Genomic DNA, 26,083 nt, shown 5'->3' on the forward strand with positions numbered 1-26,083 from the left:
CCAGACTGCAGTGAGCTGTGACAGTGCCACTGTACTCCAGCCTAGCTGACAGAGTGATGGGACCCTGTCTCAAAAAAAAAAAAAAATCTTTCAGAGAAAGAGTGACATTCAGTGGGGCAGGAAGCTGCCAGGAGGTAGGTATTAAGCCCCTGGGAACAGGGCAGTGTCACAGAAGTTTTCAGTGAGCCAAGAGATGTCTGTCACTGATTCTTGGCCTCCCACAGCACAATGCTATACTGTTTTGCTCAGGACCATGTCTAACTGTGGTTCTGAAATTCTGCCACACACTGGATTCACCTAGGCAGTTTTAAAAAATCCCAGTGGCCAAGCTGCACCCTATTCCAATTAGATCAGAATCTCTGGGGGTGAGACCCAGGCATCAATTCCAATGGATAGCCAACTTTGAGAACCACTGCTCAAACAAATGGATCCTATTCAAATAACTCAGAAATAAGCCCAGTCACGGTGATAGCCAGATAACAGCGAATACAGGTATCAGAAATCTGAAAAAGGGAAGAACTAGAGGCTATACTAGAACTGCGGCTACAAGTTATGTAGAGACAGAGAGCCAGCAAGACAGCAGAGAGTATCAAGCCTTGAACATAATCATCCGGCAACCCACAAGAGCCCCATCAACAAACTTATAGAAGTGTAATGACATAACACATATTTCTGTAGCCATTTTAACTTGCCACAGTCTTTTCATGTCTATCGTCTTATTTCATTCTCACAACAAGCCCAGTGGGCAACTAAAACAGGTATTCTAAAGCTCATTTATCAGATGGAGAAACAGAAAACTAAGAGGTTAAATAATCTGCCCAGGGCTCACAGGAGGACTGTAACAGAGCTGGACCAAGAACCCCAGTCTTTCAACTGTCCTTTATCTCTCCTACCAAAACACAATGCTCTGTACTCTGTCCACAAATGAGCTCAGCACTATGATCTAGGTTAAGGGGCCAGTTTGTGCAGATAGCTAATGTAGAAATTTCTCTTGCCCTCCTGAACAAGGAAAAGAAATCGTTCTCTTTTCTGAGATTCATTTATCTACAAGTAATGAGAAAAGCCACGTAAAAGTAAGTTCTTAGTTTATGAGAGCTCCAGAGAAAGTATCAACGGATGCCAGTCATGCCCAAAGGAAACTGGTCATAAAAGATTTAGAAAGAGCCCTGGAAACAGAAGAGAAAGCATCATCTTACACTTGTACAAAATCACAGTGCAGCCACACCAGGAATACTGCACTCACTTCTGGTCGCCATACCTCAAGGAGGACAATGCAGCTACAAAAGGTCCAGAGAAGTACAAACAAAATGACCAACAGCTCAGAGTGGCTTTCACATGAAAATAAAATTTTATATCAGACTCTTCAAATTGAAATAACAAGGTGGGGATGCTGGGATAAGGTTTGGGATCAATTTAAGAGAGTACTCTCAACCAGGCCTGGTGGCTCACACCTGTAATCCCAGACCTTTGGAAGGCCAAGGCAGGAGGATTGTTTGAGACCAAGAATTTGAGACCAGCCTGGGCAACACAGCAAGATCCCATCTCTACAAAAAAAATTTTAAAAATGAGCCAGGTGCAGTGGCACATGCCTGTAGTCTCAGCTACTCAGGAGGCTGAGGGTGGAGGACCCCTTAAGCCCAGGAGTTTGAGACTGTAGTGAGCTATGATTGTGCCACTGCACTCTGGTCTTCTTACAATCTTCTTACAAAGTGGTTAAGCAGGAGTTAAGTTATTATTAAACCCTAAGGAGTAGTACTATTGGGCCAATCAGGAATTAAAGACATTTCAGGGAAAAAAAAAAAATGAATTTTTTGCTATAATTAAATAGCATTTTCCTAAATACCTGATTTATTTATTATGAAGGTCAGAATAATCTCAAAAATAAAGATCCTTGATACCCACAGAAGACAGAATACCAGGGGGATAGACAGCAAAATTAAATCACTATGCCACTGCTGAACCTTTTAGGCCTTTCTGGGTCACCAACACAGGAGGGAGAAAGATTCTTACCACCCGGTTCCACAAGGCACCCTGTTTACTTTGCATATCTGGGGTAAGGCGGATATACTGGGTCATCACCATGGCATTGCCCATCAGATTCCACAGTGAGGAACTGCCTGTGCCCACACCTACAGGAAGGAAGTAGATCAGTTCATACTCTTCAACACCAATCCATTCAGAAAGCAGCCACCACAGAGCCTCTGAAAGCTGAGCCATCATCTTTTTCCCCCTTTAATGTCACTCAATCTCCTATCTTGTCACGCATGAATCTTAAATCCTTACCATCTCTACAACTTTCACAAGGCCTTTATCAGGTGAGGACCCCAAAGTACATCAGAACTATCACTTTATGCATGCTACAGTAACCACAGCTCACATCCATTCTTCCCGTTGTAATATGTGAATAAACTTCAGCATCGTAAAAGAAAAAAAATTTCCTGAGTTATATCAAAAAGAGTTTGACAGGTCAGGTGCAGTGGCTCACCCCTGTAATCCCCACACTTTGAGTGGCTGAGGAGGGAGGGCATCCTGAGGTCAGCAGTTTGACACCACTCTAGGCAACATAGAAAGACCCTGTCTTTACCAAAAAAATAAAAATTAGCCAGGTGTGGTTGTCCTTGTCTATAGTCCTAGCTACTCAGGAGGCTGAGGTGGCAGGATCACTTGAGCCCAGGAGGGTGAAACTGCATGAGCCATGATTGTGCCACTGCACTCCAGCCTAGGCAACGGAACAAGATCCTGTCTCTAAAAATATATAAATAAAAACAAAAAGAGTTTGACCCTCACGTCTCTGGCACTTAGTCACATTCTTTCTTTTCTTTTTTTTTGAGATGGAGTTTCGCTCTGTTGCCCAGGCTGAAGTGCAGTGGCGCATCTTGGCTCATTGCAAGCTCCGCCTCCCAGGTTCACGCCATTCCTCAGCCTCCCCAGAAGCTGAGACTACAGGCGCCCGCCACCACGCCTGGCTAGTTTGTTGTATTTTTAGTAGAGACGGGGTTTCACCGTGTTAGCCAGGATGTTCTCAATCTCCTGACCTCGTGATCCGCCCGCCTCAGCCTCCCCAAGTGCTGGGATTACAGGTGGGAGCCACCGCACCCGGCGGTCACATTCTTTCTTTAAACAACTCTTAAAGTGTGAAGCTACTCCCTGTACCCTCAACTATAAACTTCTTTAAGAGTGAAAACTTTGTGTCTGCAAACTCATGAATATTAGCAAAGAGATCAGCACAGAGGCACTCCAGGCATGTAAGGGAATAAATAATTACCCTTAGTAGTAGCGTATACTCTTGCACTTTGAACTGTTTTGTGTCTCACTACTTATGTCTTAGTGGGGAAAGACTTGTGTTAGTTAAGCCATCTGTACTGGTTTGTCAACGTTTTGTAGCTAACTGTATCAATTTTCTGGCCGATAAGCTGTGCTTAGAGTTGTGTAAACCCTAACCTCTTTCATCAATAGGGCCCCTAGGCTGCAGAAGAGAAGGTGGTTCTACCCAGCAGCATAATTTTATCATCTTTCTTCTCATTCCGTTCAAGTTCTACCCCAGTTCTTCCTCCTGCTTTATTTCTAGCACATCCACAGGTCCATCTGGAGACCGGCTCATTGCTAGTGGCCCTCAATTACCCCTCACCATTCTCAATTCTCTCCCCTTCCCAAACTCCTCCTGTCTAACTCCAAGCCTAGCACTAGTGGCACCCGACAGCCCTGCCTTTACCTACTGGAAACTTCCAGAGCTTGGCAGGCACACCTAACTCCTGCCTTTCAGACCTGTGGCTCCCAAACGCGGAGGGAGTTCCCGTGGGCCCCACCACCGCCAGTAGTTTCCTCCGGGCCACGAAGCCCTTCGCCGCCCCCGCAACTACCCCTGAAATCAAGTCCCGAAGCCCGCCCCACTGCACGACCACCTCACCCTGGGCGCCTCACCCTGGTAGGGCTTCGACAGCGAGTGCTCCCGTTTCAAGTACTCGAACGTCTGACCCGCCCCGACTTGCTGTGGCCCCTGCCCAGACCCCAACAAAAGAAGAAGGAGTAACATCCTGGACCCATCCCGAGCCGACAAACATCGCCGCCACTTCTGCCACCACCCAAGGGGTCCCAGAGTCGCCGCCATCTTTCCCACCGCCGACCCTTCATCAAAAGCCCGCCCCGTCGCCCAACCCATTGGCCCGAAGAACCACCGTCGCCGCGTTCTATTGGCTCTCGTCAAGCCCCCGCCCCTGCAGGTGAACATATCACCGATTGGCTGGCTTGGGTATCAGTTCCCTTGCCAACCCAGAAAAGGGGCGTAGCCGAATGACCAGGCTCCCTTATTTGCATTTGCCCTCAGTTCCGCTAGGCTTGCTGGGATACGTAGTTTATTTCTACTTTGTTTTCTGCGTAAGAGAGTAAATTTAAAGAGATAAAACGTTTCTTCTGGTCCCAAACATTCTATCCTCTCTGCAATAGTACGGTCCTGACTGCAGCTCTCTGAATCAGTTTGGAAGATATAGCAGTGAAAGGAGAAATAGACAAATCCATAAAATAGCTGGAAAATTACCAATTTATAAAAGACTTGAATGGCACTGCCAACTAACTTGACCTGATGATATGTATAGAAACTCCACCTAACAACTGCGGAAGACACATTCTCTTCAAATGCAAATGACTCCTTTGCCGTGATAGTCTGGGCCGTCAGCAACCTACAGATATAAAATAATTGAAAGCACACAAATTAATTAATTCTAAAAGCCATCACCTCCTTCCCTCTTTTTTTTTTTTTTCCTTTTTTGTTTGAAACGAGGTCTTGGCCGGGGGCCGTGGCTCACGCCTGTAATTCCAGCACTTTGGGAGTCCGAGGCGGGCGGATCACCTGAGGTTGGAAGCTCGAGATCAGCCTGACCAACATGGAGAAACCCCATCTCTATTAAAAATACAAAAAAAAAAAAAATGCCAGGCGTGGTGGCACCTGTAATCCCAGCTACCGGGAGGCTGAGGCAGGAGAATCGCTTGAAACCAGGAGGCAGAGGTTGCCGTGAGCAAAGACCAAGCCACTGCACTCCAGCCTGAGCCACAAAAGCAAAACTCCGTCTCAAAAAAAAAAGAGAGAGAGACAGAGAGATAAGGTCTTGCTCTGTTGCCCACGCTGGAGTGCAGTGGCACAGTCTCAGCTCCAGCCTCTACCTCCCTGGCTCAAGTGATCCTGCCACCTTAGCCTCCTGAGTAACTGGGACTACAGGCACATCCCTTCATCTTTATCCGGCACCACAACAACATGTGTCCAGACTGGTCTCCACATAGCCACTAAAGTGATCAAAACCATCTAACCATGGTGAGTGTCAGGATTAAATGAGTCAATATTGGTAAACCTCTTAGAACAGTGCCTTGCGTGTAGTAAGCACTATTTCTTTCTTTTTTATTTTCTTTTTTTTGTTGTCGTTTTTGTTTTTGAAACTGGGTCTCTCTCTGTCGCCCAGGCTGGAGTGCAGTGGCATGACCACAGCCTCAACCTCCTGGACTCAAGGGATCTTCCCACTTCAGCCTCTCAAGTAGCTGGGACGACAGGTATGTGTCACCACGCCTGGCTAATTTTTAATTTTTTGTAGCAATGGGGTGTGTGTGGGGGGCGGGTCTCATTAAGTTGCCCAGATTTGTCTCAAACTTCTGGACTTCAGCGATCCGCCCTCCTCAGCCTCCTAAAGTGCTGGGATTAGAGGTGTAAACCACCACACCGAGCCATAAGCACTATTTCATCATCATCTTTTTTTTTTTTTTTTTTTGAGACGGAGTCTCGCTCTGTCGCCCGAGCTGGAGTGCAGTGGCCGGATCTAAGCTCACTGCAAGCTCCGCCTCCCGGGTTTACGCCATTCTCCTGCCTCAGCCTCCCGAGTAGCTGGGACTACAGGCGCCCGCCACCTCGCCCGGCTCGTTTTTTGTATTTTTAGTAGAGACGGGGTTTCACTGTATTAGCCAGGATGGTCTGGATCTCCTGACCTCGTGATTCGCCCGTCTCGGCCTCCCAAAGTGCTGGGATTACAGGCTTGAGCCACCGCGCCCGGCCTTCATCATCATCATTCTTATTAACCGGGCCTTTGATGGCTCACCGTCACCCGTGGGGAGGAGATTCAAGCCCCTCAACTTGGCGCACAAAGCCCCCTGCCATCTGGCCCTGACCTTATTGCCCATGACTCTTCTCCTCCATCTTTATGCTCCAGCTTCCCTTCCCTCCTGTTTTTCTGCAGTCCACTTCCTTCTGGAGGTCCTTCCCGAATCCCTCAGGCAGGGTAGATTCCCCTGTCTGAGCTCTCAAAGTGCTCCTTGCACATCCCTGACAGAGCAGTTGACAGATCTGTATTTCTGTCTTCCCAATGGACTTAACCAAAGTTAACACTCTCTTGCTTTCCTGAGCATGAATATATTTAATAAGATAAACATAATTACGAGCCTGCTTTCCAGGGGATCAACTTTTTAAAATTAAAGCTGTCGGCCGGGCGCGGTGGCTCAAGCCTGTAATCCCAGCACGTTGGGAGGCCGAGACGGGCGGATCACGAGGTCAGGAGATCGAGACCATCCTGGCTAACACGGTGAAACCCCGTCTCTACTAAAAATACAAAAAACTAGCCGGGCGAGGTGGCGGCGCCTGTAGTCCCAGCTACTCCGGAGGCTGAGGCAGGAGAATGGCGTAAACCGGGAGGCGGAGCTTGCAGTGAGCTGAGATCTGGCCACTGCACTCCAGCCCGGGCGACAGAGCCAGACTCCGTCTCAAAAAAAAAATTAAAGCTGTCACAGCTATTTTCTTTTTTACGCGGCCGAGCACGGTGGCTCATGCCTGTAATCCCAGCCCTTTGGGACGCAAAGGTGGGCGGATTACCTGAGGTCAGGAGTTCAAGACCATCCTGGCCAACATGGTGAAACCCCATCTCTACTAAAAATACAAAAAATTAGCCGGCCGTGGTGGTGCACGCCAGTAGTCCTAGCTACTCGGGAGGCTGAGGCAGGAGCATCGCTTGAACCCAGAAGGTGGAGGTTGCAGTGAGCTGAGACTGCACCACAGCACTCTAGCCTGGGCAACACAGTGAGACTTCATCTCAAAAAATATATATATATATGTATATATATATATACACACACACACACACACACACATCTCTCTCTCTCTCTCTCTCTCTCTCTGTCTCTCTCTCTCTCTCTATATATATATATACACAAAAAGTAAACGGGTGTGGTGGCAGGTGCCTGTAATCCCAGATACTTGGGAGGCTGAGGCAGGAGAATCGCTTGAACCCAGGAGGTGGAGGTTGCAGTGAGTCGAGAAGATCGCACCACTGTACTCCAGCCTGGGCAGCAGATCCTTCTCAAAAAAAAAAAAAAGAAGAAGAGATGGAGTCTCAATCCATCACCCAGCCTGAGGTGCAATACTGTGATCATAGCTCACTACAGCCTCAAACTGCTGGGTGAGCCTCAGCTAATTTTTAAAATTTTTTCTAAAGATGGTGGTCTCTATGTTGTCCAGGCTGGTTTTGAACTCCTGGCCTTAAGCGATCCTTCCACCTCATCTCTCAAAGTGCTAGGATTACAGGCGTGAGCCATGGTTCCCAGCCTATCACAGCCATCAGTCTTTGACACCCTCCAATGTCAAATGTCTGGTGCTAAGACTTTAGGAATTGCAATGAATCTGTTAATGTCATACACTGGCTTTAAAACCATTCATAACTCCCAATTACCAAAATCGAAAGTCCTTAGTGTAGCATTCAAAGCCCTTTGCATCCTGACTAAAATAAGGTAGTACGCATGTGTACTATAATGTGTGTCACCTGGAATTATGGTGCTCAATTAACAGATTATGGGTTTGTCTCTGCAGCAAGGCTGGGAGCTCCAGGACCACAGGAAGCAGGTCTTACTCATTTCCTATCTCAGGCCCCACCCATTTCCCTAACACCAACCTATCACCCAGCATATATAGGGTTCTAATTGTTTTGAATAAAATTACTTTCATTGCATTTCTCTGCAAGATGAAATTTTAATTGTGGTAAAATGCACATAAAGGCCAGGCGCAGTGGCTCATGCCTGTAATTCCAACACTTTGGGAGGCCGAGGCGGGTGGCTCACCTGAGGTCGGGAGTTCAAGACCAGCCTGACCAACATGAAGAAATCCCGTCTCTATTAAAAATACAGAATTAGCTGGACGTGGTGGCGCATGCCTGTAATCCCAGCTACTCAGGAGGCTGAGGCAGGAGAATAACTTGAACCTGGGAAGTGGAGGTTGCGGTGAGCCAAGATTGCGCCACTGCACTCCAGCCTGGGCAACAAGACTGAAACTCTGTCTCCAAGCAAAAAAAAAGGAAGGAGACCTGGGGTAACTCCAGGTAAACAAGGGATTTTTCATGAGAGGAAGGATGGAGAAGGTCTTATCTGAGTCACTGAGGAAGGGTGGAAGTGGGTCTTATCTCGGGATATTCCAGAGCAGGGTAGTCCGTTAAGATCAACCATTTCTCAGCTGGGCGCAGTGGCTCACGCCTGTAATCCCAGCACTTTGGGAGGCTGAGGCAGGCGGATCACATGTCAGGAGTTTAAGACCAGCCTGGCCAACAAACATGGTGAAACCCTGTCTACTAAAAATACAAAAAAAATTAGCCAGGCATCATGGCACGTGCCTGTAATCCCAGCTACTTGGGAGGCTGAGGCATGAGAATCACTCGAGCCCGGGAGGCAGAGGTTGCAGTGAGCCAAGATCGCACCACTCTACTCCAGCCTGGACAATGGAGTCTACAAAATGAGATGGAAGGAAGACAAAAGGATGGGGGATTTATTTACTGTAGCTGCTTTTCAGAAGCACAAGCTGCAGCTAATTTCAACACAGTCAAGGTGTTGAGGGGTGGTGGTGGGAAAGAGAACAAGTAGCCATGCCCCCTTCAACACCGCCTTTTACTTCCATGCAGAGGCACCCTCTGAAAGCTGGCTCGGGTCTTGCGCTGCCATCCTTTCAGCTGCCTAGCGGTCCCCTTTTTCTCTGTGGAATCATCTGTCTCCCACAGTCTAGGGCTGCACAACTTCAGGGCTGGGGTATTCATATACAATGTGAGTTGTGTATTCCAGCAGTTCTGGGTGATTCCTCTACCTTCCCATCTTCCAAGCCAAAGAGGGGGGCTGGGTGCAGTGGCTCATGCCTATAATTCTAGCACTTTGGGAGGATTGCTTGAGCCCAGGAGTTCAAGACCAGCCTGGGCAAGATGTTGAGACCCTGTGCCTTTTAAAAAATTAACAACAACAACAACAACAACAACAACCGAAGAGGGACCTCCTCTCAGGAGCACCTTGAAGCCTGATGCCCCTTCACCCCATGATAGAGGCTCCAGGGCAGCCTCTTGGCCTATTCTTTCCACTGCTTCTCACCCTTCTTTTACAAACCTTGCCATTCAATTCTGATCCACCCCCTCCCAGGACCAAAGCAGGGTCTAACATCAGCCCTCCCTAGGCCAAGTACAACCATCCATCCATCCTCAGGTATCCAGTGGGTCAGGTCCATCTTCAGCCCAATAGTCACAGCTGACTGGGTCCTACCAACTGTACCTCCAGTTCCCCAGGTAGCTACTGGAGCATACAAGAGGACAGCAGCTCCAACACTAACTAGCCAGCTACTTCCCAATGGTGACTTCTCAGCATTGGCCTCCTGAAAGCCACAGTCAAATATCCTGGGGTAGGTACCTTTGCCTGAGCCCTACTGCCAGACACTTGAGTCAATAGGTGTAGGGATTTAGTTTTGAAGAAAAAAAAAAAAACTTGGAGAATTTTATTTTATTTTTTTTTGAGAGAGTCTCTCACTCTATCATCCAGGCTGGAGGGCAGTGGTGTGATCACGGCTTACTGCAACATCTGCCTCCCAGGCTCAAGCCGTCCTCCCGCCTCATCCTCCTGAGTAGCTGGGACCACAGGCACATGCCACCATGCCCAGCTAATTTTTATATTTTTTTGTAGAGACAGGATTTCACCATGTTGGCCAGGCTGGTCTCGAACTCCTGGTTGGGTTCAAGCAATCCGCCCACCTCAGTGTCCCAAAGTGCTGGGATTACAGGCATGAGCCACTACACCTAGCCTCTTTTTTTTTTTTTTTTTTTCAGTGACAGGGTCTTGTTCTGTCACCCAGGATAGAGTGCAGTGGTGTGATCATGGCTCACTGCAGCCTCAAACTCCTGGGCTCAAGGGATCCTCCTGCCTTAGCCTTCTGAGTAGTTGGATTACAGTCGGGTGTCACCATGCCTGGCTATTATTTTATTTTATTTTTTGTAGAGATAATGTCTTGCTATTTGACCAGGCTGGTGTTGAACTCCTGGGCTCGAGTCATCCTCCTACCTTGGTCCCCGAAAGTGTTGGAATTACAGGTGTGAGCCATCGTGCCCACCCCACCCTCCACCAGAGAATTTAATACGCAGCCCAGTTTTCAGAACTACAGCCCTTTCACATCCATTATCTCATTTTGACCTCACAATGACTTGTTGTGGTAATCTTTAAGATTAGATGGGAGACTGAGGCAGGAGAATGGCGTGGGCCCGGGAGGCGGAGGTTGCAGTGAGCCGAGATCACGCCACTGCACTCCAACCTGGGCGACAGAGCGAGACTCTGTCTCAAAAAAAAAAAAAAAAAAAAAGATTAGGACAGGCTGGGCACAGTGGCTCACACACCTGTACTACCAGCACTTTGGAGGCTGAGGCAGGAGGATCACTTGAGTTCAAGAGCTTGACACCAGCCTGGGCAACATAGTAAGACCCCGTCTCTACAAAAAATACAAAAAATTGTCTGGGCGTGGTGGTGTGCACCAGTAGACCCAGCTACTCGGGATACCGAGACAGGAGATTCATTTGACCCCAGGGGGTCAAGGCTGCAGTGAGCCATGATCAGGCCACTCCACTCCAGCCTGGGTGACAAAGCAAGACCCTATCTCTAAAAAAGAAAAAAAAAAAAAAAGATGAGGCTCCAACTCCTGAATTTAGAGATAAGAATTAGAGATTTGCTTTAAGATACTCTAGAGGAATATCATGTGTGTGTGTTTAAAAGGGTAGGATGGATAAACAAAAAAACCATGAGGATGTTGAGAACCGCTGGAGCTGGGATATGGTTGCACAACACTCCCTCCAGCTCATGGGTGTGTGAGAGCTGCTGTAAGAAAAAGTTTCTCAAAGCCTCCCCTGGAGATGATGAGGAAATATGCTGGGTATGCATTTGTGGTGTTTTCTAAATTTCTCCGAGGAAAGGAAAACTGTAATTAACTATAATCTAGTAAAGTTCATTGTGACCCATCCAATATAATGTTGATGATAAGAGAGAGATGTCTGCAATCTAGAAAAAGAACAGACAAGGGATGAAAATAAGTCAGAGCTGTATCAATTCTGTCCAGGAAAGAGAATGCTTCTAAGTAGCCTGTGTTAGATCTCTGTATAATTTTATTCAAATAAAGCCTATCTTCTGAGCATATTTATAAAGACTTCCAGCCTACCATTCTAATCCTCTTAGCAGTTTAATTTTTCTGTATAAATTAAGAAATTAGTATGTGTTTGGGTTTATCACTTAGTTATTAGTTTAGTCAGAGTGACTTAGCCCTCCCAGTCTGTTTATTTGCAGGGAAATTGATAAAAACCAGCATCCTGAGGACCAGATCTCAGATCTATGGTGGCTCCTTGCAGTGGCAGAGCTCCCACAACTCAGATGTGCCTCTGAGGATCCAGATGCTTGCTTCTCACAGAGTTAGGGTGTAAGATTTGCCAAGGATCGCAGAATTGGGTGTGGTAAAGGAGGAGAACTCTGGCCTATTTGATTGGAGTTGGGATGAAACATCTGCGTCTTTGAGACACAGCTGTGCTGTATGATCTCAGGAAAATTACGTAATCTCTCTGAATCTCAAATCTTCTCTCTGTAAAATGAGTGTGATGAAACCGACCACACTGGACTCCTGAGAGCATGAAATGAAGGACTGGGCCGGGCACAGTGGTTCACGCTTGTAATTCCAGCACTTTGGGAGGCCAAGACAGGCAGATCACCTGAGATCAGGAGTTTGAGACCAGCCTGGCCAACATGGTGAAACTCCGTCTCTACTAAAAATACAAAAATTAGCCAGGCGTGATGGCACGCATCTGTAATCCAAGTTACTCGGCGGGGCTGAGGCAGGGGAATCGCTTGAACCCAGGAGGCGGAGGTTGCAATGAGCTGAGATCATGCCACTGCACTCCAGCCTGGGCGACAGAGTGAGACTCTGTCTCAAATAAATAAATAAAAGAGATGGAGAGTCTCTGAAAGGTTTTGAACAGAGGAGGTTGTAATCTAACCTATATATTTATTTTTTATTTTATTTTATTTTATTTTTTATTTTTTTTGTTGAGACGGAGTCTCGCTCTGTCGCCCAGGCTGGAGTGCAGTGGCCGGATCTCAGCTCACTGCAAGCTCCGCCTCCCGGGTTCACGCCATTCTCCTGCCTCAGCCTCCTGAGTAGCTGGGACTACAGGCGCCCGCCACCTTGCCCGGCTAGTTTTTTGCATTTTTTTTTTTTTTTTAGTAGAGACGGGGTTTCACTGTGTTAGCCAGGATGGTCTCGATCTCCTGACCTCGTGATCCACCCGTCTCGGCCTCCCAAAGTGCTGGGATTACAGGCTTGAGTCACCGCGCCCAGCCTAACCTATATATTTAAAGTATCACTCTGGCTGCTGACTTGAGGAGTGACTGTAGAGTAAAAAGGGTAGGAGCAAAGAGACTAAGGAGGAGGCTGTACAGTTACCCAGTGACAAAGGGAAGGGCTGGGGGGTTGGGTGGGGCTACTGGATGGGTCTTTCTTAGATGTATTTTCTTTTTTTATTTTATTTTATTTTATTTTTTAAATTACTATTATAATTTAAGTTCTAGGGTACATGTGCATAACGTGCAGGTTTGTTACATATATATACTTGTGCCATGTTGGTGTGCTGCACAGATGTATTTTCAAGGTACAGCCAGCAGGGTTTACTGATGGGGCACACAGAGGTCTAAGAGAAGGAGAGGATTGGGCTGGGCACAGTTACGCCTGTAAACACAGCACTTTGGGAAGCCGAGGCAGGCAGATCACCTGAGGTCAGGAGTTCGAGACCAGCCTGGCCAACATGGTGAAACCTCATCTCTACTAAAAAGGCAAAAATCAGCCAGGTGTGATGGCACATGCCTGTAATCCCAGGAGGCTGAGGCAGGAGAATCGCTTGAACCCGACAGGCGGAGGTTGCAGTGAGCCGAGATCATACTACTCCATTCCAGCCTGAGTGACAGAGCGAGACTCTGTCTCAAAAAAAAAAAAAGAGAGATAGCGAGAAGGAGAGGAGTGAAGGATGACTCCAAGATTTTAGGCCACAGCAACTGGAAAGATGGAATTGCCACATACTGATAGAAGGGCAATTATGGAAGATACGTCTTTATGGAGAAAAGATAAGTAGTTTCCTTTTGGTGATAGTAGGTTTATATGTCTATTGGATATTTAAGAAAAGAACAGGTCCTCAGAGTCCTACCAGCACCCTAGTAAGACCAAATTTTCAGTCTTTAAGAGAAGCTAGAAAGTCTCTCTAAGCCTTCTCTGGCTCAGGAGGCTGTCCAGTTACAAAAGAGAGAGAGAGAAGCTGTTGCGTCAGGGAATGGTGGCTTACACCTGTAATCCCAGCACTTTGGGAGGCTGAGGAGGGAAGACGACTTGAGGCCAGGAGTTCAAGACCAGCCTGGTCAATATAATGACACCCCATCACTACAAAAATATTTAAAAATATTAGTTGAGGCCGGGCGCGGTGGCTCAAGCCTGTAATCCCAGCACTTTGGGAGGCCGAGACGGGTGGATCACGAGGTCAGGAGATCGAGACCATCCTGGCTAACACGGTGAAACCCCGTCTCTACTAAAAAAAAAAATACAAAAAACTAGCCGGACGTGGTGGCTGTGCCTGTAGTCCCAGCTACTCGGGAGGCTGAGGCAGGAGAATGGCTTAAACCCGGGAGGCGGAGCTTGCAGTGAGCTGAGATCCGGCCACTGCACTCCAGCCTGGGCGACAGAGCGAGACTCCGTCTCAAAAAAAAAAAAAAAAAAAATATTAGTTGAGCATGGTGATGAGCACCTGTAGTTCCAGCTACTCAGGAGGCTGAGGCCAGACAATCACTTGGGCCCAGGAGTTTGAGATTACAGTGAGCTATAATCATGCCACTGCACTCCAGCCTGGGTGATCGGATGAGACCCTGTCTGAAAAAAAGAGAGAGCGAGCCGGGCGGGTGGCTCACGCCTGTAATCCCAGTACTTTGGGAGGCCGAGGTGGGTGGATCACCAGAGGTCGAGAGGAGTTCGAGACCAGCCTGACTAACATGGAGAAACCCCATCACTACTAAAAATACAAAATTAGCCGGGTATGGTGGCGCATGCCTGTAATCCCAGCTACTTGGGAGGCTGAGACAGGAGAATTGCTTGAACCCAGGAGATGGAGGTTGCAGTGAGCCAAATCACGCCATTGTACACCAGCCTGGGCAACAAGAACGAAACTCCATCCAAAAATAAAAAAGGGAGAGAGAGACAGAGAGAAGCTGCTAGGGGTCAGGGTGGCGGGAAATTCACCAGTGGATCAGTGCTCAGTAAAGAGAATTTTCCCTCACCTCTTGTGATAGTCACTTCCAAATGGCCCCCATGGTCTCCCCTCCTACTATTCATGCCCTTGTATAATTCTTTCCCACACGATATTAGGTTTGGTCTATGTGACCAATAGAATATGGAAGAAGCAGTGATATGGCATTTCTGAAGCTAAGTCATAGACCACATTGTGGCCTCCACCTCAATCTTTTTCTCCTGGGATCACTTACTCTCAGGAAAGCCAGCTACAATGTTGTGAGCAGCCCTTCACACAGGTCCTCATGGTGAGAAACTGAAGCCTCTTGCCAACAGCCAGGAGAGTGAGGTTGGAGGTGGATCTTCCAGCCCCAATTAAAGCCTTCGGGTGACTGCAGCTCCAGCCAAAGTTGACTGCAACCCATGAGAGAGACTGAGCCAGAACCACCCAGCTAAATTGCTTCGTAATTCCTTCCCACAGAAACAATGCTTATTGTTTTAAGTCACTGAATTTGGGGCACAATTTTTTATGCATCAATAGATAACTCACACCGGGCACAGTGGCTCACGCCTGTAATCCCAGCACTTTGGGAGGCTGAGGTGGGTGGAACAGACAGGAAATGTGAACTCCTCACCTGAGGTCAGGAGTTCGAGACCAGCCTGGCCAACATGGAGAAACCCTGTCTCTACTAAAAATACAAAAATTAGCCAGGCATGGTGGTGGGCACCTGTGATCCCAGCTACTCGGGAGGCTGAGGCAGGTTAATTGCTTGAACCTGGAAGGCGGAGGTTGCGGCGAGCCAAGATTGCGCCATTGCACTCCAGCCTGGGTAACAAGAGCGAAACTCCATCTCAATTAAAAAAAAAAAAAAGGTAACTCACATACCTCTCCAAGTCAAATGAAGGCGGTATTCCAAAACAATTTGGAGGCTCCTGCAAAGAAGAGTGACTGGCACCTCATGCCACAGTCAGACCTCTGCTCAGGCAGTGAACTTGCTCTCATGACTCCGTCACTCATAGATCAAAGGGAGGAGAGAACTGGAGACAGAGTTGGGCAGAAAGAGGGGTTGGTGGCAGGGTGCGCTGGCACACGCCTATAGTCCCAGCTACTCGGGAGGCTGAGGTCGGAGGATCACTTGAGCCCAGGAGGTTGAGGCTGCAGTGAACTAAGATTGCACCACTGCATTCTAGCCTGGGCAACAAAGCAAGCCCTGTCTCGAAAACGAAACAAAAGAGGGGTTGGCCCTGGAGTGGTCTCTACTACAACCCTTGGGTAGGCTCCCCCAAGAGGGGCACCTGCTAGGCAAATGGGACCCCAACAGTGAGAAGCAAGGAGCAAGGAGGCCTGACAGGGCCTGAGCCTCCCACTGTGAGAACCAATATCTGGACACCAAATCACACTCAGTCAACCAGTAACAACCACAAAACGAGTGGCGATTAAACTGTGGGAAATTAAGTAAAGAGAAATTACCCTTCTTCTCTCTTTCCTCAACACTGGAAAAGTTAGACCTGAGAAGGAAGGGAACGTGTACCAGAACCATCCCATGACCGCCTACACTCAACACCAGACACAAGTGAACACACACACACATATATCCCCCTCCAGCTCCTTCAGCAAAGGGAGGGGTGAAAGGCTGACCAGAGCCCTTCCCCACAGGAAGGGAATCAGCAGAAACTGATCCCCAAGCCTGGAGAAGGACGGTAGGGAGGGGACACAGATGATATATATCAGAAATGAGATGGCAGGGGGTTTGGTTTTTTTTTTGTTTGTTTTCTTTTTTTTTCTTTTCTTTTTTTGAGATGGAGTCTCACTCTATCACTCAAACAGCAGTGCAGTGGCACAATCTCAGCTCACTGCAACCTCCTCCTCCCGGGTTCAAGCATTTCTCCCGCCTCAGCCTCCCAAGTAGCTAGGACTACAGGCGCACGCCACCGTGCCTGGCTAATTTTTGTATTTTAGTAGAGACGGGGTTTTGCCATGTTTGCCACACTGGTCTTCAACTCATGACCTCAAGTGATCCGCTCGTCTCAGCCTCCCAAAGTGCTAGGATTACAGACGTGAGCCACCGCGCCCGGCTTGTTTTGTTTTGTTTTTGAGGCAGGGCCTTGCTCTGAGGTTGGAATGCAGTGGAGCAATCATGACTCACTGCAGGCTCGACCTCCTGGGCTCAAATCTTCCAGCCTCAACCTCCCAAGTAGCAAGGACCACAGGTGTGCACCACCATGCCTGGCTAATTTTTAAGTTTTTCATAGAGATGGAATCTTGCCATGTTGATGAGGCTGGTCTTGAATTCCTGGGCTTAAGCAATCCTCCCTCCTCAGCCTTCTAAAGTGTTGGGATTACAGGCCCTGATTGGGCTTTTAATGTTAAAAGTCATACTAAAGCTATGGAATCTATCCAAGATCTCAAGAAGGATACAGACAGGGAAATGTGACTGAAATTGGTTAAAAGCCTTGAATGGAAAAGAAATAAAACCATGTCATGTTAAGTCCCCACTGAGTTGAGATTGCTAATAAAAAGGTTATATATATATATATTTTTTCCTGAGATGGAGTCTTGCTCTGTCACCCAGGCTGGAGTGCAGTGACCCAATCTCGGCTCACTGCAACCTCTGCCTCCCCGGTTCAAACAATTCTCCTGCCTCACCTTCTTGAGTTGCTGGGATTATAGGCATCCGCCACCACACCCAGCTAACTTTTTTTTTTTTTTTGAGATGGAGTCTCGCTCTGTCACCTAGGCCAGAGTGCAATGGCGCAATGGCAGCTCGCTGCAACCTCCGCCTCCCAGGTTCAACTGATTCTCCTGCCTCTGCCTCCCTAGTAGCTGGGATTACAGGTGTGTGCCACCATGCCTAGCTAATTTTTGTATTTTTAGTAGAAATGGGGTTTCACTACGCCCAGCCTATTTTATTTTATTTTATTTTATTTTTTTTGAGACAGACTCGTGCTCTGTTGCCCAGGCTGGAGTGCAGTGGCGCAGTCTCGAGTCACAGCAACCTCTGCCTCCCGGGTTCCGGTGATTCTCATTCCTCAGCCTCCCAAGTAGCTGTGATTACAGGTGCCCACGACCACGCCCAGCTAAGATTTTGTATTTTTTGGTAGAGATGGGGTTTCACCATATTGGCCAGGCTGGTCTCGAATTCCTGACCTCGTGATCCACCCACCTCTGCCTCCCCAAGTGCTGGGATGCAGGCGTGAGCCACCATGCCTGGCCTATTTTTTAGCTTTTGTAGAGATGGGGGCGGGGGTGGGGGGTTGGTGGTAGTGGTCTCACTGTGTCACCCAGGCTGGTCTCACACTCCTGGCCTCAAGTGATTCTTCTCAGCTTCCCAAAGTGCTGGGATTACAGGTGTGAACCGCTGCCCCCAACCCTGAGAAGGATTCTTAACCTTTACAAATCTCTGTTTAGAAAATAAGACTAAGAATAGTACCCCTCCCGGTCTCCTTGTAGGGCTGAGGTGAAGGGGGACAGAAGCAGTGCATTCAGCAGGCAGAGGGGACACTGCAGCTGACAGCTTGAGGCTTCCATAACCTCCATTTAGGGACCTCCTCCTTATATAAATGCCCCAGTCAGACCCTTGATCAACCTCCTCAGTCCCCTCCCCACTGTAGATGAACAGCAGCCAGGGATGCTTTGATGGTCCATGCCTGGGTAGCTGCCCATTCCTACTGGAACCCTTGGAAATGGAGGAGGGACAGGTCTCCAGAGAAAGGGGAGGTACCGTGCCTGGAAGAAAGAGGACAGGAAGCCGGACAGATCCAAACAACAGGTGCCCGCTGCATCTGATGATGCTGATTTTGCAATTATTTCCTGTGTTGCCCAGGAAGAATTACACATCCAGGAATTTAAATAACCATTGAACCTGTTTATCTGATACAGTCCTCTTATGTTAAAGAAAGGCCCTGAGGCCCAGCAAATTGAGCTGGTTGCTAAATGTCTACAGGTAATTGGCACCTTGGCAATTGTTTGGGACAAACCTGAGAAAATCTGGATACTTGGGAATGAAGATCTCAAAGGTTCTATGGATTTCTGGGTGAGCTGGGGCACAATAACACTGAGGAATCAGGAACTTGCCTCATTAGTATGCCCGAGGTGATTTATTGCCACATGTGAGTTGTGCCAAGTTCTGTGGGTGTAGGTGCCACTTACATAGACTGGACCCTTCTAATGCCCACAAGTCCCTGCAGCCTTCCTCCCGGGGGAGTTCCACGGGGATGCCCATGAGCAATATATGAGACCAGCATTCTTCAAATGTGGATCAGTCAAGAAATCAATTTAGTTGGATCAAGACACAGATTTTTGGCTGGGCGCAGTGGCTCAAGCCTGTAATCCCAGCACTTTGGGAGGCCGAGGTGGGTGGATCACGAGGTCAGGAGATCAAGACCATCCTGGCTAACACGGTGAAACCCCGTCTCTACTAAAAATAAAATAAAATAAAATAAAATAAAATAAAATAAAATAAATAAAAGACACAGATTTTTTTAAAAAAAGAAATAGAACAGAATTTATATCAATACATATAGTCTCTGGAAACAGAATTGTAATTTTACATATAAGGCCACTGGCCAAGTGCTTCCCACTCATTTCCTACCCCTGGGTCCCAAGAGTATTATTCCTACTCCACTTTTTTTTTTTTTTTTAGAGATGGGGTCTTGCTCTGTTGCCCAGGCTACATACAGTACAGTGGCTAATCACAGGACTAATTGTAGCATGCTGCAGCCTCAAACTCCTGGGCTCAATTGATCCTTCTGCCTCAGCCTCCTGAGTAGCTGGGATTATAGGTGCACACCACTGCACACAGCTCATACCTCTTTTTTTTTTTTTTTTTTTGAGATGGAGTCTTGCTCTGTTGCCCGGGCTGGAGTGCAGTGGCCGGATCTCAGCTCACTGAAAGCTCCGCCTCCCGGGTTCACGTCATTCTCCTGCCTCAGCCTCCCGAGTAGCTGGGACTACAGGCACCCACCACTTCACCCGGCTAGTTTTTTGTATTTTTTTAGTAGAGACGGGGTTTCACCGGGTTAGCCAGGATGGTCTCGATCTCCTGACCTTGTGATCTGCCCGCCTCGGCCTCCCAAAGTGCTGCGATTACAGGCTTGAGCCACCGCGCCCGGCCTCATACCTCTTTTTTAAGGGACGTCCAATTCATTCCATAAATGCATATGGAATGCTGGGCACTCCTGATACAGCGATGACTATGACACAGTTTTTGTCCCTGAAGGATTCTAAACCCAATGAGAAATGGCCTCTAGCCCAGAGTACGGTAGAGAAGGTAATGAAGAAGGCAGACGGTGGCAAAACTTAACAGAAAAACAATCCCTGGGCACTAGGATGAAGGGGAAGGAGGACCAACGTTTTCTACTTTATACACTGTGTTATTTGAGTTTGTTGCAGTGAACATGTATAACGTTTGCATTTTAGAAGCCCAGTAAAAATAGAAAATCACACAAATGACCAAATGATTGAAATGTAATTGAAAATCTTGGACTGGGGAAGGAAAAGGACCTAACATTTATGGGGCAGTGCTTTCAAACTCTGGCTCATTTTGTCCTTTTGATGCAGCGAGAAGGATTTCTTGATCTCCATCTTATTTTTAAAATTATTTATTTTTATTTATTTTGTGGATGTATTTATTTATTTTAGTCTTGATCTTGTCAACCAGGCAGGAGTACAATGGCACGATGTAGGCTCACTGCAACCTCCGCCTCTTGGATTCAAGCAATTCTCCTGCCTCAGCCTCCCAAGTAGCTGGGATTACAGGCGCGCACCACCATGCCTGGCTAATTTTTGTATTTTTAGTAGAGACGGGGGTTCACCATGTTGACCAGGCTGGTCTTGAACTTCTGACCTAAGGTGATCCGCCCACCTTGGCCTCACAAAGTGCTGGGATTGCGGGTGTGAGCCACAGCACCTGGCCTTTTTTTTTTTTTTTCTTTTGAGACAGAGTCTCACTCTGTCGCCCAGGCTGGAGTTCAGTGCTGTGACCTTGGCTCACTGCACCCTCTGCCTCCCGGGTAAACCCCATCTTAAAACTGGAGAAACCAAGGCCCTAAGAGGTGAAGCACTTTGCCCCAATTCTCTGGTTAGCAAGGGACAGAGCCCTTGATATTTTTGCTATAGACTTTTTTCCATTTGCCAGCTCAGAAAAAGGATCAGAAACTAGGGATGATTCCAAGCACTTTGTTATTAGGGCTTTATAAATACTCAGTGTCTGTTATCTTGTTCTTTCTTGTTTTTGTCTAGTAATTTATAGTTAATGTCTTAAAATAAGGGTCTTTGTGTTTTTGGAGGTGGAAGGAAAAGCTTGCTGGGGTAGCCAGTCTTGGGGACAGAGGGCGGGAGGAGGGTGGCATGAGAGAGGGCAGGCCGAGGGACTCCCCACCCGGGCCCTGGTACTAGCAGGGGATTCCCAGGCAGGCCTTGCCTAAGGGCTCGCCAGGTGTCTGACACCGAATGAGAGGCTGCCCTCTCTTCCTGGCTTGCCCAGCCTTTTCAGCTTGAGCCCCTCTGTGCTGTGAAAACTTTTCTTAGGCTCTCTTCCAACAGGCTTCTCCTCCACTCCCGCCTCCTTTCTGTCCTCCCGACGGAGGCCCAAGGGTCCAACAGGCTCTTACTTAGTCCCAGGTGGCCTCCCACTCAGCCTCCCTTCTTCCCTCATCATCCTCACCTGGAGGAAAGGGACGAAAATGAACGAGAAGGCTGTGGCTGCAGGTGGATGGAGAGACACACTGCAGCTAAGGAAATTTACAAGCGTCTTCTGAAAATCCTAGCCGTGGGACTGGGCACCATGGCTCACACCTGTAATCCCAACACTTTGGGAGGCCGAACTAGGAGGATCACTTGAGGCCAGGAGTTTGAGACCAGACTGGGCCCATCTCTACAAAAAACAAAAAGAAATTAGCTGGGCATGGTAGTGCGCGCTGTGACTGTAGTCCCAGCTACTCAGGAAGCTGAGGTGGGAGGATTACTTGGCCTAGGGAGGTTGACGCTACAGTGAGCCATGATCGTGCCACTGTATTCCAGCCTGGATGACAGAACAAGACCCTGTCTTAAAAAAAAAAAAAAAAAAAAGAAAAAGAAAAAAAAGGATCCTGGCCACATCATTTTCATCATTATCATGGTGACAGGGCATGTTTACTGACCTCTTACCATGGCCCAGATACTTGTGAAGTACTTATGGCTCATCATTTCAGTCAACACTCGAGAATGTCCCAGAGTCCCAGGTCACACAGTCAATCAGCGGCCAAGCCAGCCCCCGGAGCCCTTCAAAACTATGCTCTGAACCTCCATGGTGGGGCATCCTGCCTTCCATGGTCCTGCTCCCAAGAAAAACAATTTGTCCTGTGGCCAGAGGAATCTTGAAGCCCACTTACATAGTTAATACAAACCCCTTCACCTTTGCTGCTCTGGCATTCGACTCCCTTGGCCTGGACCCACTGATGTGATGCTCTCACTCCCTCCTCTGGCTCAGTTAAACATTTGTCTCAGGTAGAAATCACGACATCCCCCTATCCAGGTCCTCATGCCCCCACTTGCTAGGATGACCTGAGTTGGGATTTGAGCCAAGGCACCAGCCTAGCTAACTTCACACTCACTCTGTCCTTCTGTATTGGGTTGACTGCTCCTTCCTTCCTGAGACAATTTAACGGCATGGATGAATCCCGCAGATGTTCAGGGCTATCCTAGTAGACTCATGGGCAGCCGGTGAACAGGCCACTGCATGTACTGATGACGATGCATAGCTCACCCTGAAAGGATGTCTCATGGTCCCCAACCAGGTTCTCCAACCCCGGGGCCCACGGTGCACCTGGAGGGATTCTGCCCATTGTGGGGCCAGGGCAGGCCTCAGACTCTGAACCTCACTAGCAGAAGGGAAGCTTCTCTGCCAGCAGCTCCCTGTATTGGAGACCCAGAGGGTGAAGAGGGCTTAGAAGCCAGCCTGGGCCGGGCGCGGTGGCTCAAGCCTGTAATCCTAGCACTTTGGGAGGCCGAGACAGGCGGATCACGAGGTCAGGAGATCGAGACCATCCTGGCTAACATGGTGAAACCCCGTCTCTACTAAAAAAAATACAAAAAACTAGCCGGGCGCGGTGGTGGGCGCCTGTAGTCCCAGCTACTCGGGAGGCTGAGGCAGGAGAATAGCGTAAACCCAGGAGGCGGAGCTTGCAGTGAGCTGAGATCCGGCCACTGCACTCCAGCCTGGGCGACAGAGCGAGACTCCGTCTCAAAAAAAAAAAAGAAGCCAGCCTGGGAGAATTAGATCCCGGTTTACTAATTCAGGATCCTTGTTCATCATCGGATCTCCAGCATCAGCGCGACGCCAGGTACAAGCGAAGGGGCACTAAGCCTTTAAGACTGTTTCCCTGCACAGAACCAGGAGGGAGCGGGCTCAATTACGGGAGGTGTAGCCATGTTGCCATAGGACCTTCACCTGGAAAGAAGCAGTGAGCTCCGAGGATCTCATGACTAGAGTGCTGTTACATGCTCAGGGGTCGAGGATCAGGACCCCTCTGGGCAATTTCTTACTTGCAAATAGAAGCAACTAGGTAAGTAAGGACTTGCCATCCGGAGGCAGAGAGAACAGGTCTGATCATGCCTTTATCTGCCCCCAAAGGAGAGAGGCTCCTAGCTTGCCTGTTTGCTTTCTGCCATTCTCACCGCCTGGTTAACAGGGAGCCATGCGTGCATCCAAGCTTCCTGACTCAGCACGTTGATAGACCGCTATCTCCATGCTGTCTCCACGGTGGGAGAGGTATTTCGACGTGGGAGATACAGAAAGGGCAGATTCCCTAACCAGGGTTGCAAGCTGGCAGCAACTGAACCTGGACTTTGGCTGGGGCTCCGTGTGCCTCCTCCAATAAGTGATACTCTGTTTCTCTTTTTACTTTTATTGTATTTATTTATTTATTTATTTTTTGAGACAAAGTCTCACTCTGTCGCCCAGGCTGGAGTGAGTGGCATGATCTTGGCTCCCTGCAACCTCCACCTCCCGGGTTCAAGTGATTCTCCTGCCTCAGCCTCCCGGGTAGCTGGGACTACAGGCATGCATCACCTCATCTGGCTAATTTTGTAATTTTAGTAGAGAAGGGGTTTTGTCATGTTGGCCAGACTGGTCTTGAACTCCTGACCTCAGGTGATCTGTCCACCTCGGCCTCCCAAAGTCCTGGGACTACAGGTGTGCACCACCATGCCAAGCTAATTTTTGGTTTTTTAAACTTTTAGTCGAAACGAGTTTTCGCTATATTGCCCAAGCTGGTATTCCCACATTTAACCTAAGTATCTAAAAAACGTATTTTTCCTTTTCTTTATTGGCTTCTGTCATTAGACTCAGTGCATATGAACAGAGCTTCTGAGTGTAGACAGCCTGAGAACGGTAAAATAAAAAGAGCCAATTCGTACTTAAGCAGAAAAAAGACATAATAGAAAAAAAAATAAAATCTTAAAAAAAAGGGAAAAAATAGCCAATTGATTGATAATAGAATGGGAAAGTTTTAAGTATGGGAGGTGGGGGTAGGGGTGGAGCAGGGCGCTGGTGTTACAGTTCACTAGGAGATGAGGAGAGCTCGGCTTGCTTTGAGGCAATTCAGGTGGCTCTTCCTGATTGGTGGAGACAGGGAAGGAACAGGCAGTCAAGGTTCTGCTTTTGTTCTGTCTCAGCCAGTGCCCATTCTACAGCTCCTATTCCTCCAAAAAACTGGCCTGCTGGGCACTCGCTACAAAGTATCCGCTATGAGTGGGACCCCTACTTGCAACAGACTTCTCCAGGCGGGCCTAGTTACAGAATCCTCTACCCCTGCTAACATGGCTTTCTGGAGTCCGGGCCACTCTGCTACCACACCTCCTCCCAAAACATTGCATGATTGTTCCTTTTTGTTTAGGCTCCTTCCGTTTGGTAGTGATTGTTGCTTTTATTAGCAAACATTATACCAAAATGAAAATAAACACAAGTGTCGGTGTGGGAAGAGAGTAAAGTGGGTTCTGTGTCTTCAGTACTGGGAAAAGATTTGCTCTGAGACCTGGTGGTCAACCCAGTACCTGATCTTCTCTGTGCACCTCTGCAGTTATTGTAAGGATGTTCATCTGTCTGTCTCCTTCCCCCTCACAGGGCGGGCAGCTGCGGTCTTCCTCACACACCCTACTGACACAGGGGTAGCGTCATTCAGGAAGCCGTCATTTCAGGGATAGGCCCACTGCCGCGCCTGCCTGCTCATGTCCACAAGCAGCTGCCCAGCTGATCAATCACCACAATTTGGGGTTAGGAGTTTGGTCCTGGAAGGCAGGTAGCCACAACTACTACCTAGCCAAAGAATATTCTAAAGAGCTGTCCTGTCGTGTTCAATGTCTAGGTCCACGGTTCCCGCAAGTTTAGCGAAGTAATGCTCTATCATTCTTAACCCCATTTACAGATGGAGATATGGGCTGGGAGATGACAATCTGGAGGGACCAGGATTTGTGTCTCGGCTCAATTTTTGCATCTCCTTTTTTTTTTTTTTTTTTTTTGAGTGGAGTCTCGCTCTGTCGCCCGGACTGCAGTGCAGTGGCCAGATCTCAGCTCACTGCAAGCTCTGCCTCCTGGGTTTACGCCATTCTCCTGCCTCAGCCTCCCGAGTAGCTGGGACTACAGGCGCCCGCCACCTCGCCCAGCTAGTTTTTGTATTTTTGGTAGAGACAGGGTTTCACTGTGTTAGCCAGGATGGTCTCGATCTCCTGACCTCGTGGTCCGCCCGTCTCGGCCTCCCAAAGTGCTGGGATTACAGGCTTGAGCCACCGCGCCCGGCCCAATTTTTGCATCTCTAAATGGAAATAATTCTACTAACTCTGAAGGTTGCTGGGGCAATTTAATGAATATATGTGTTTACTTGTTTATCTCCTGTTTTCTGTTCTAGACTGTAAACCCAATGGGCAGCTACTTTGGTTTGTTTATTGCTCTATTATCAGAGCCTAGAACAAGTGCTGGTACAAAGTAGATGTTCAATAAATATCCAAACCTAAATGGAAGCGACAGGAGACAAGTCTAGGCCAGAACCTGGCCCTTCTGTAACCTTAGTTCCCCAGATTTGCCTTCCACATCTGGCAGCCACTGGTTGATGGAAGCATCGTGGGGCTGGGGCTACGGCTGGGGCTGGGGGAAACTACTTCTGGCCTTGGGACAAGGTCAGAAAAAATCTCAGCAGTGAGGAGGCCAGAAAAGTCCCCAAGGGGCAGGCTGCAATGCCAGCCCTAAGCCCTCAGGTTCCCTTTTTCTTTTTCTACATCAGGAAAAGCACTTTTCTCGCTCTGCCTGCAGAGCGGGCCACCCCCAGCTGCAGGCTGCCAGGACGGGAAAGGAGTCTCGCACGTGCGGCCGGGCAAGGCCGAGGAACAGGAACGCCGTGGCCAGGAGACCACGTCCCGGAGAAGGAGAGCTGGCCCCACGGGCAGAGAAAGGCGGGCAAGGGCGCGGAGGCGGAGCACTGGGCCTGTCCCCGCCGGCGGCTCTCGCGCTCCGGCGCTGCTCCACCTTAAGCGTCCGGACCCCCTTAAGGGCA

At 48.5% G+C, this 26,083-nt stretch overlaps 1 protein-coding gene across 9 annotated transcripts in view; it reads right to left on the minus strand.

Annotated features, from left to right (window-relative positions):
* The window catches only part of LMAN2L (lectin, mannose binding 2 like), a 36,068-nt gene extending 31,908 nt beyond the window's left edge, over positions 1-4,160 (minus strand). For 3 of the 9 annotated variants that reach the window (XM_033238879.1, XM_033238880.1, XM_033238878.1), the window contains exons 1-2: positions 3,922-4,154; positions 2,011-2,129 (exon numbers count right to left, since the gene is read on the minus strand). In XM_033238879.1, the coding sequence (XP_033094770.1) occupies positions 2,011-2,129; positions 3,922-4,108 (306 nt within the window). In that variant the 5' untranslated portion in view covers positions 4,109-4,154. Of the gene's footprint in view, positions 1-2,010; positions 2,130-3,907 lie in introns of all 9 variants that reach the window. The other 6 variants (XM_033238886.1, XM_033238883.1, XM_033238882.1 and 3 more) reach the window with 4 other exon arrangements.
* Positions 4,161-26,083: the final 21,923 nt, after the last annotated feature.

This window comes from Trachypithecus francoisi, unplaced genomic scaffold, assembly GCF_009764315.1.
Source record: "Trachypithecus francoisi isolate TF-2019V2 unplaced genomic scaffold, Tfra_2.0 Lachesis_group17, whole genome shotgun sequence".
Classification (NCBI taxonomy): Eukaryota; Metazoa; Chordata; class Mammalia; order Primates; family Cercopithecidae; genus Trachypithecus; species Trachypithecus francoisi.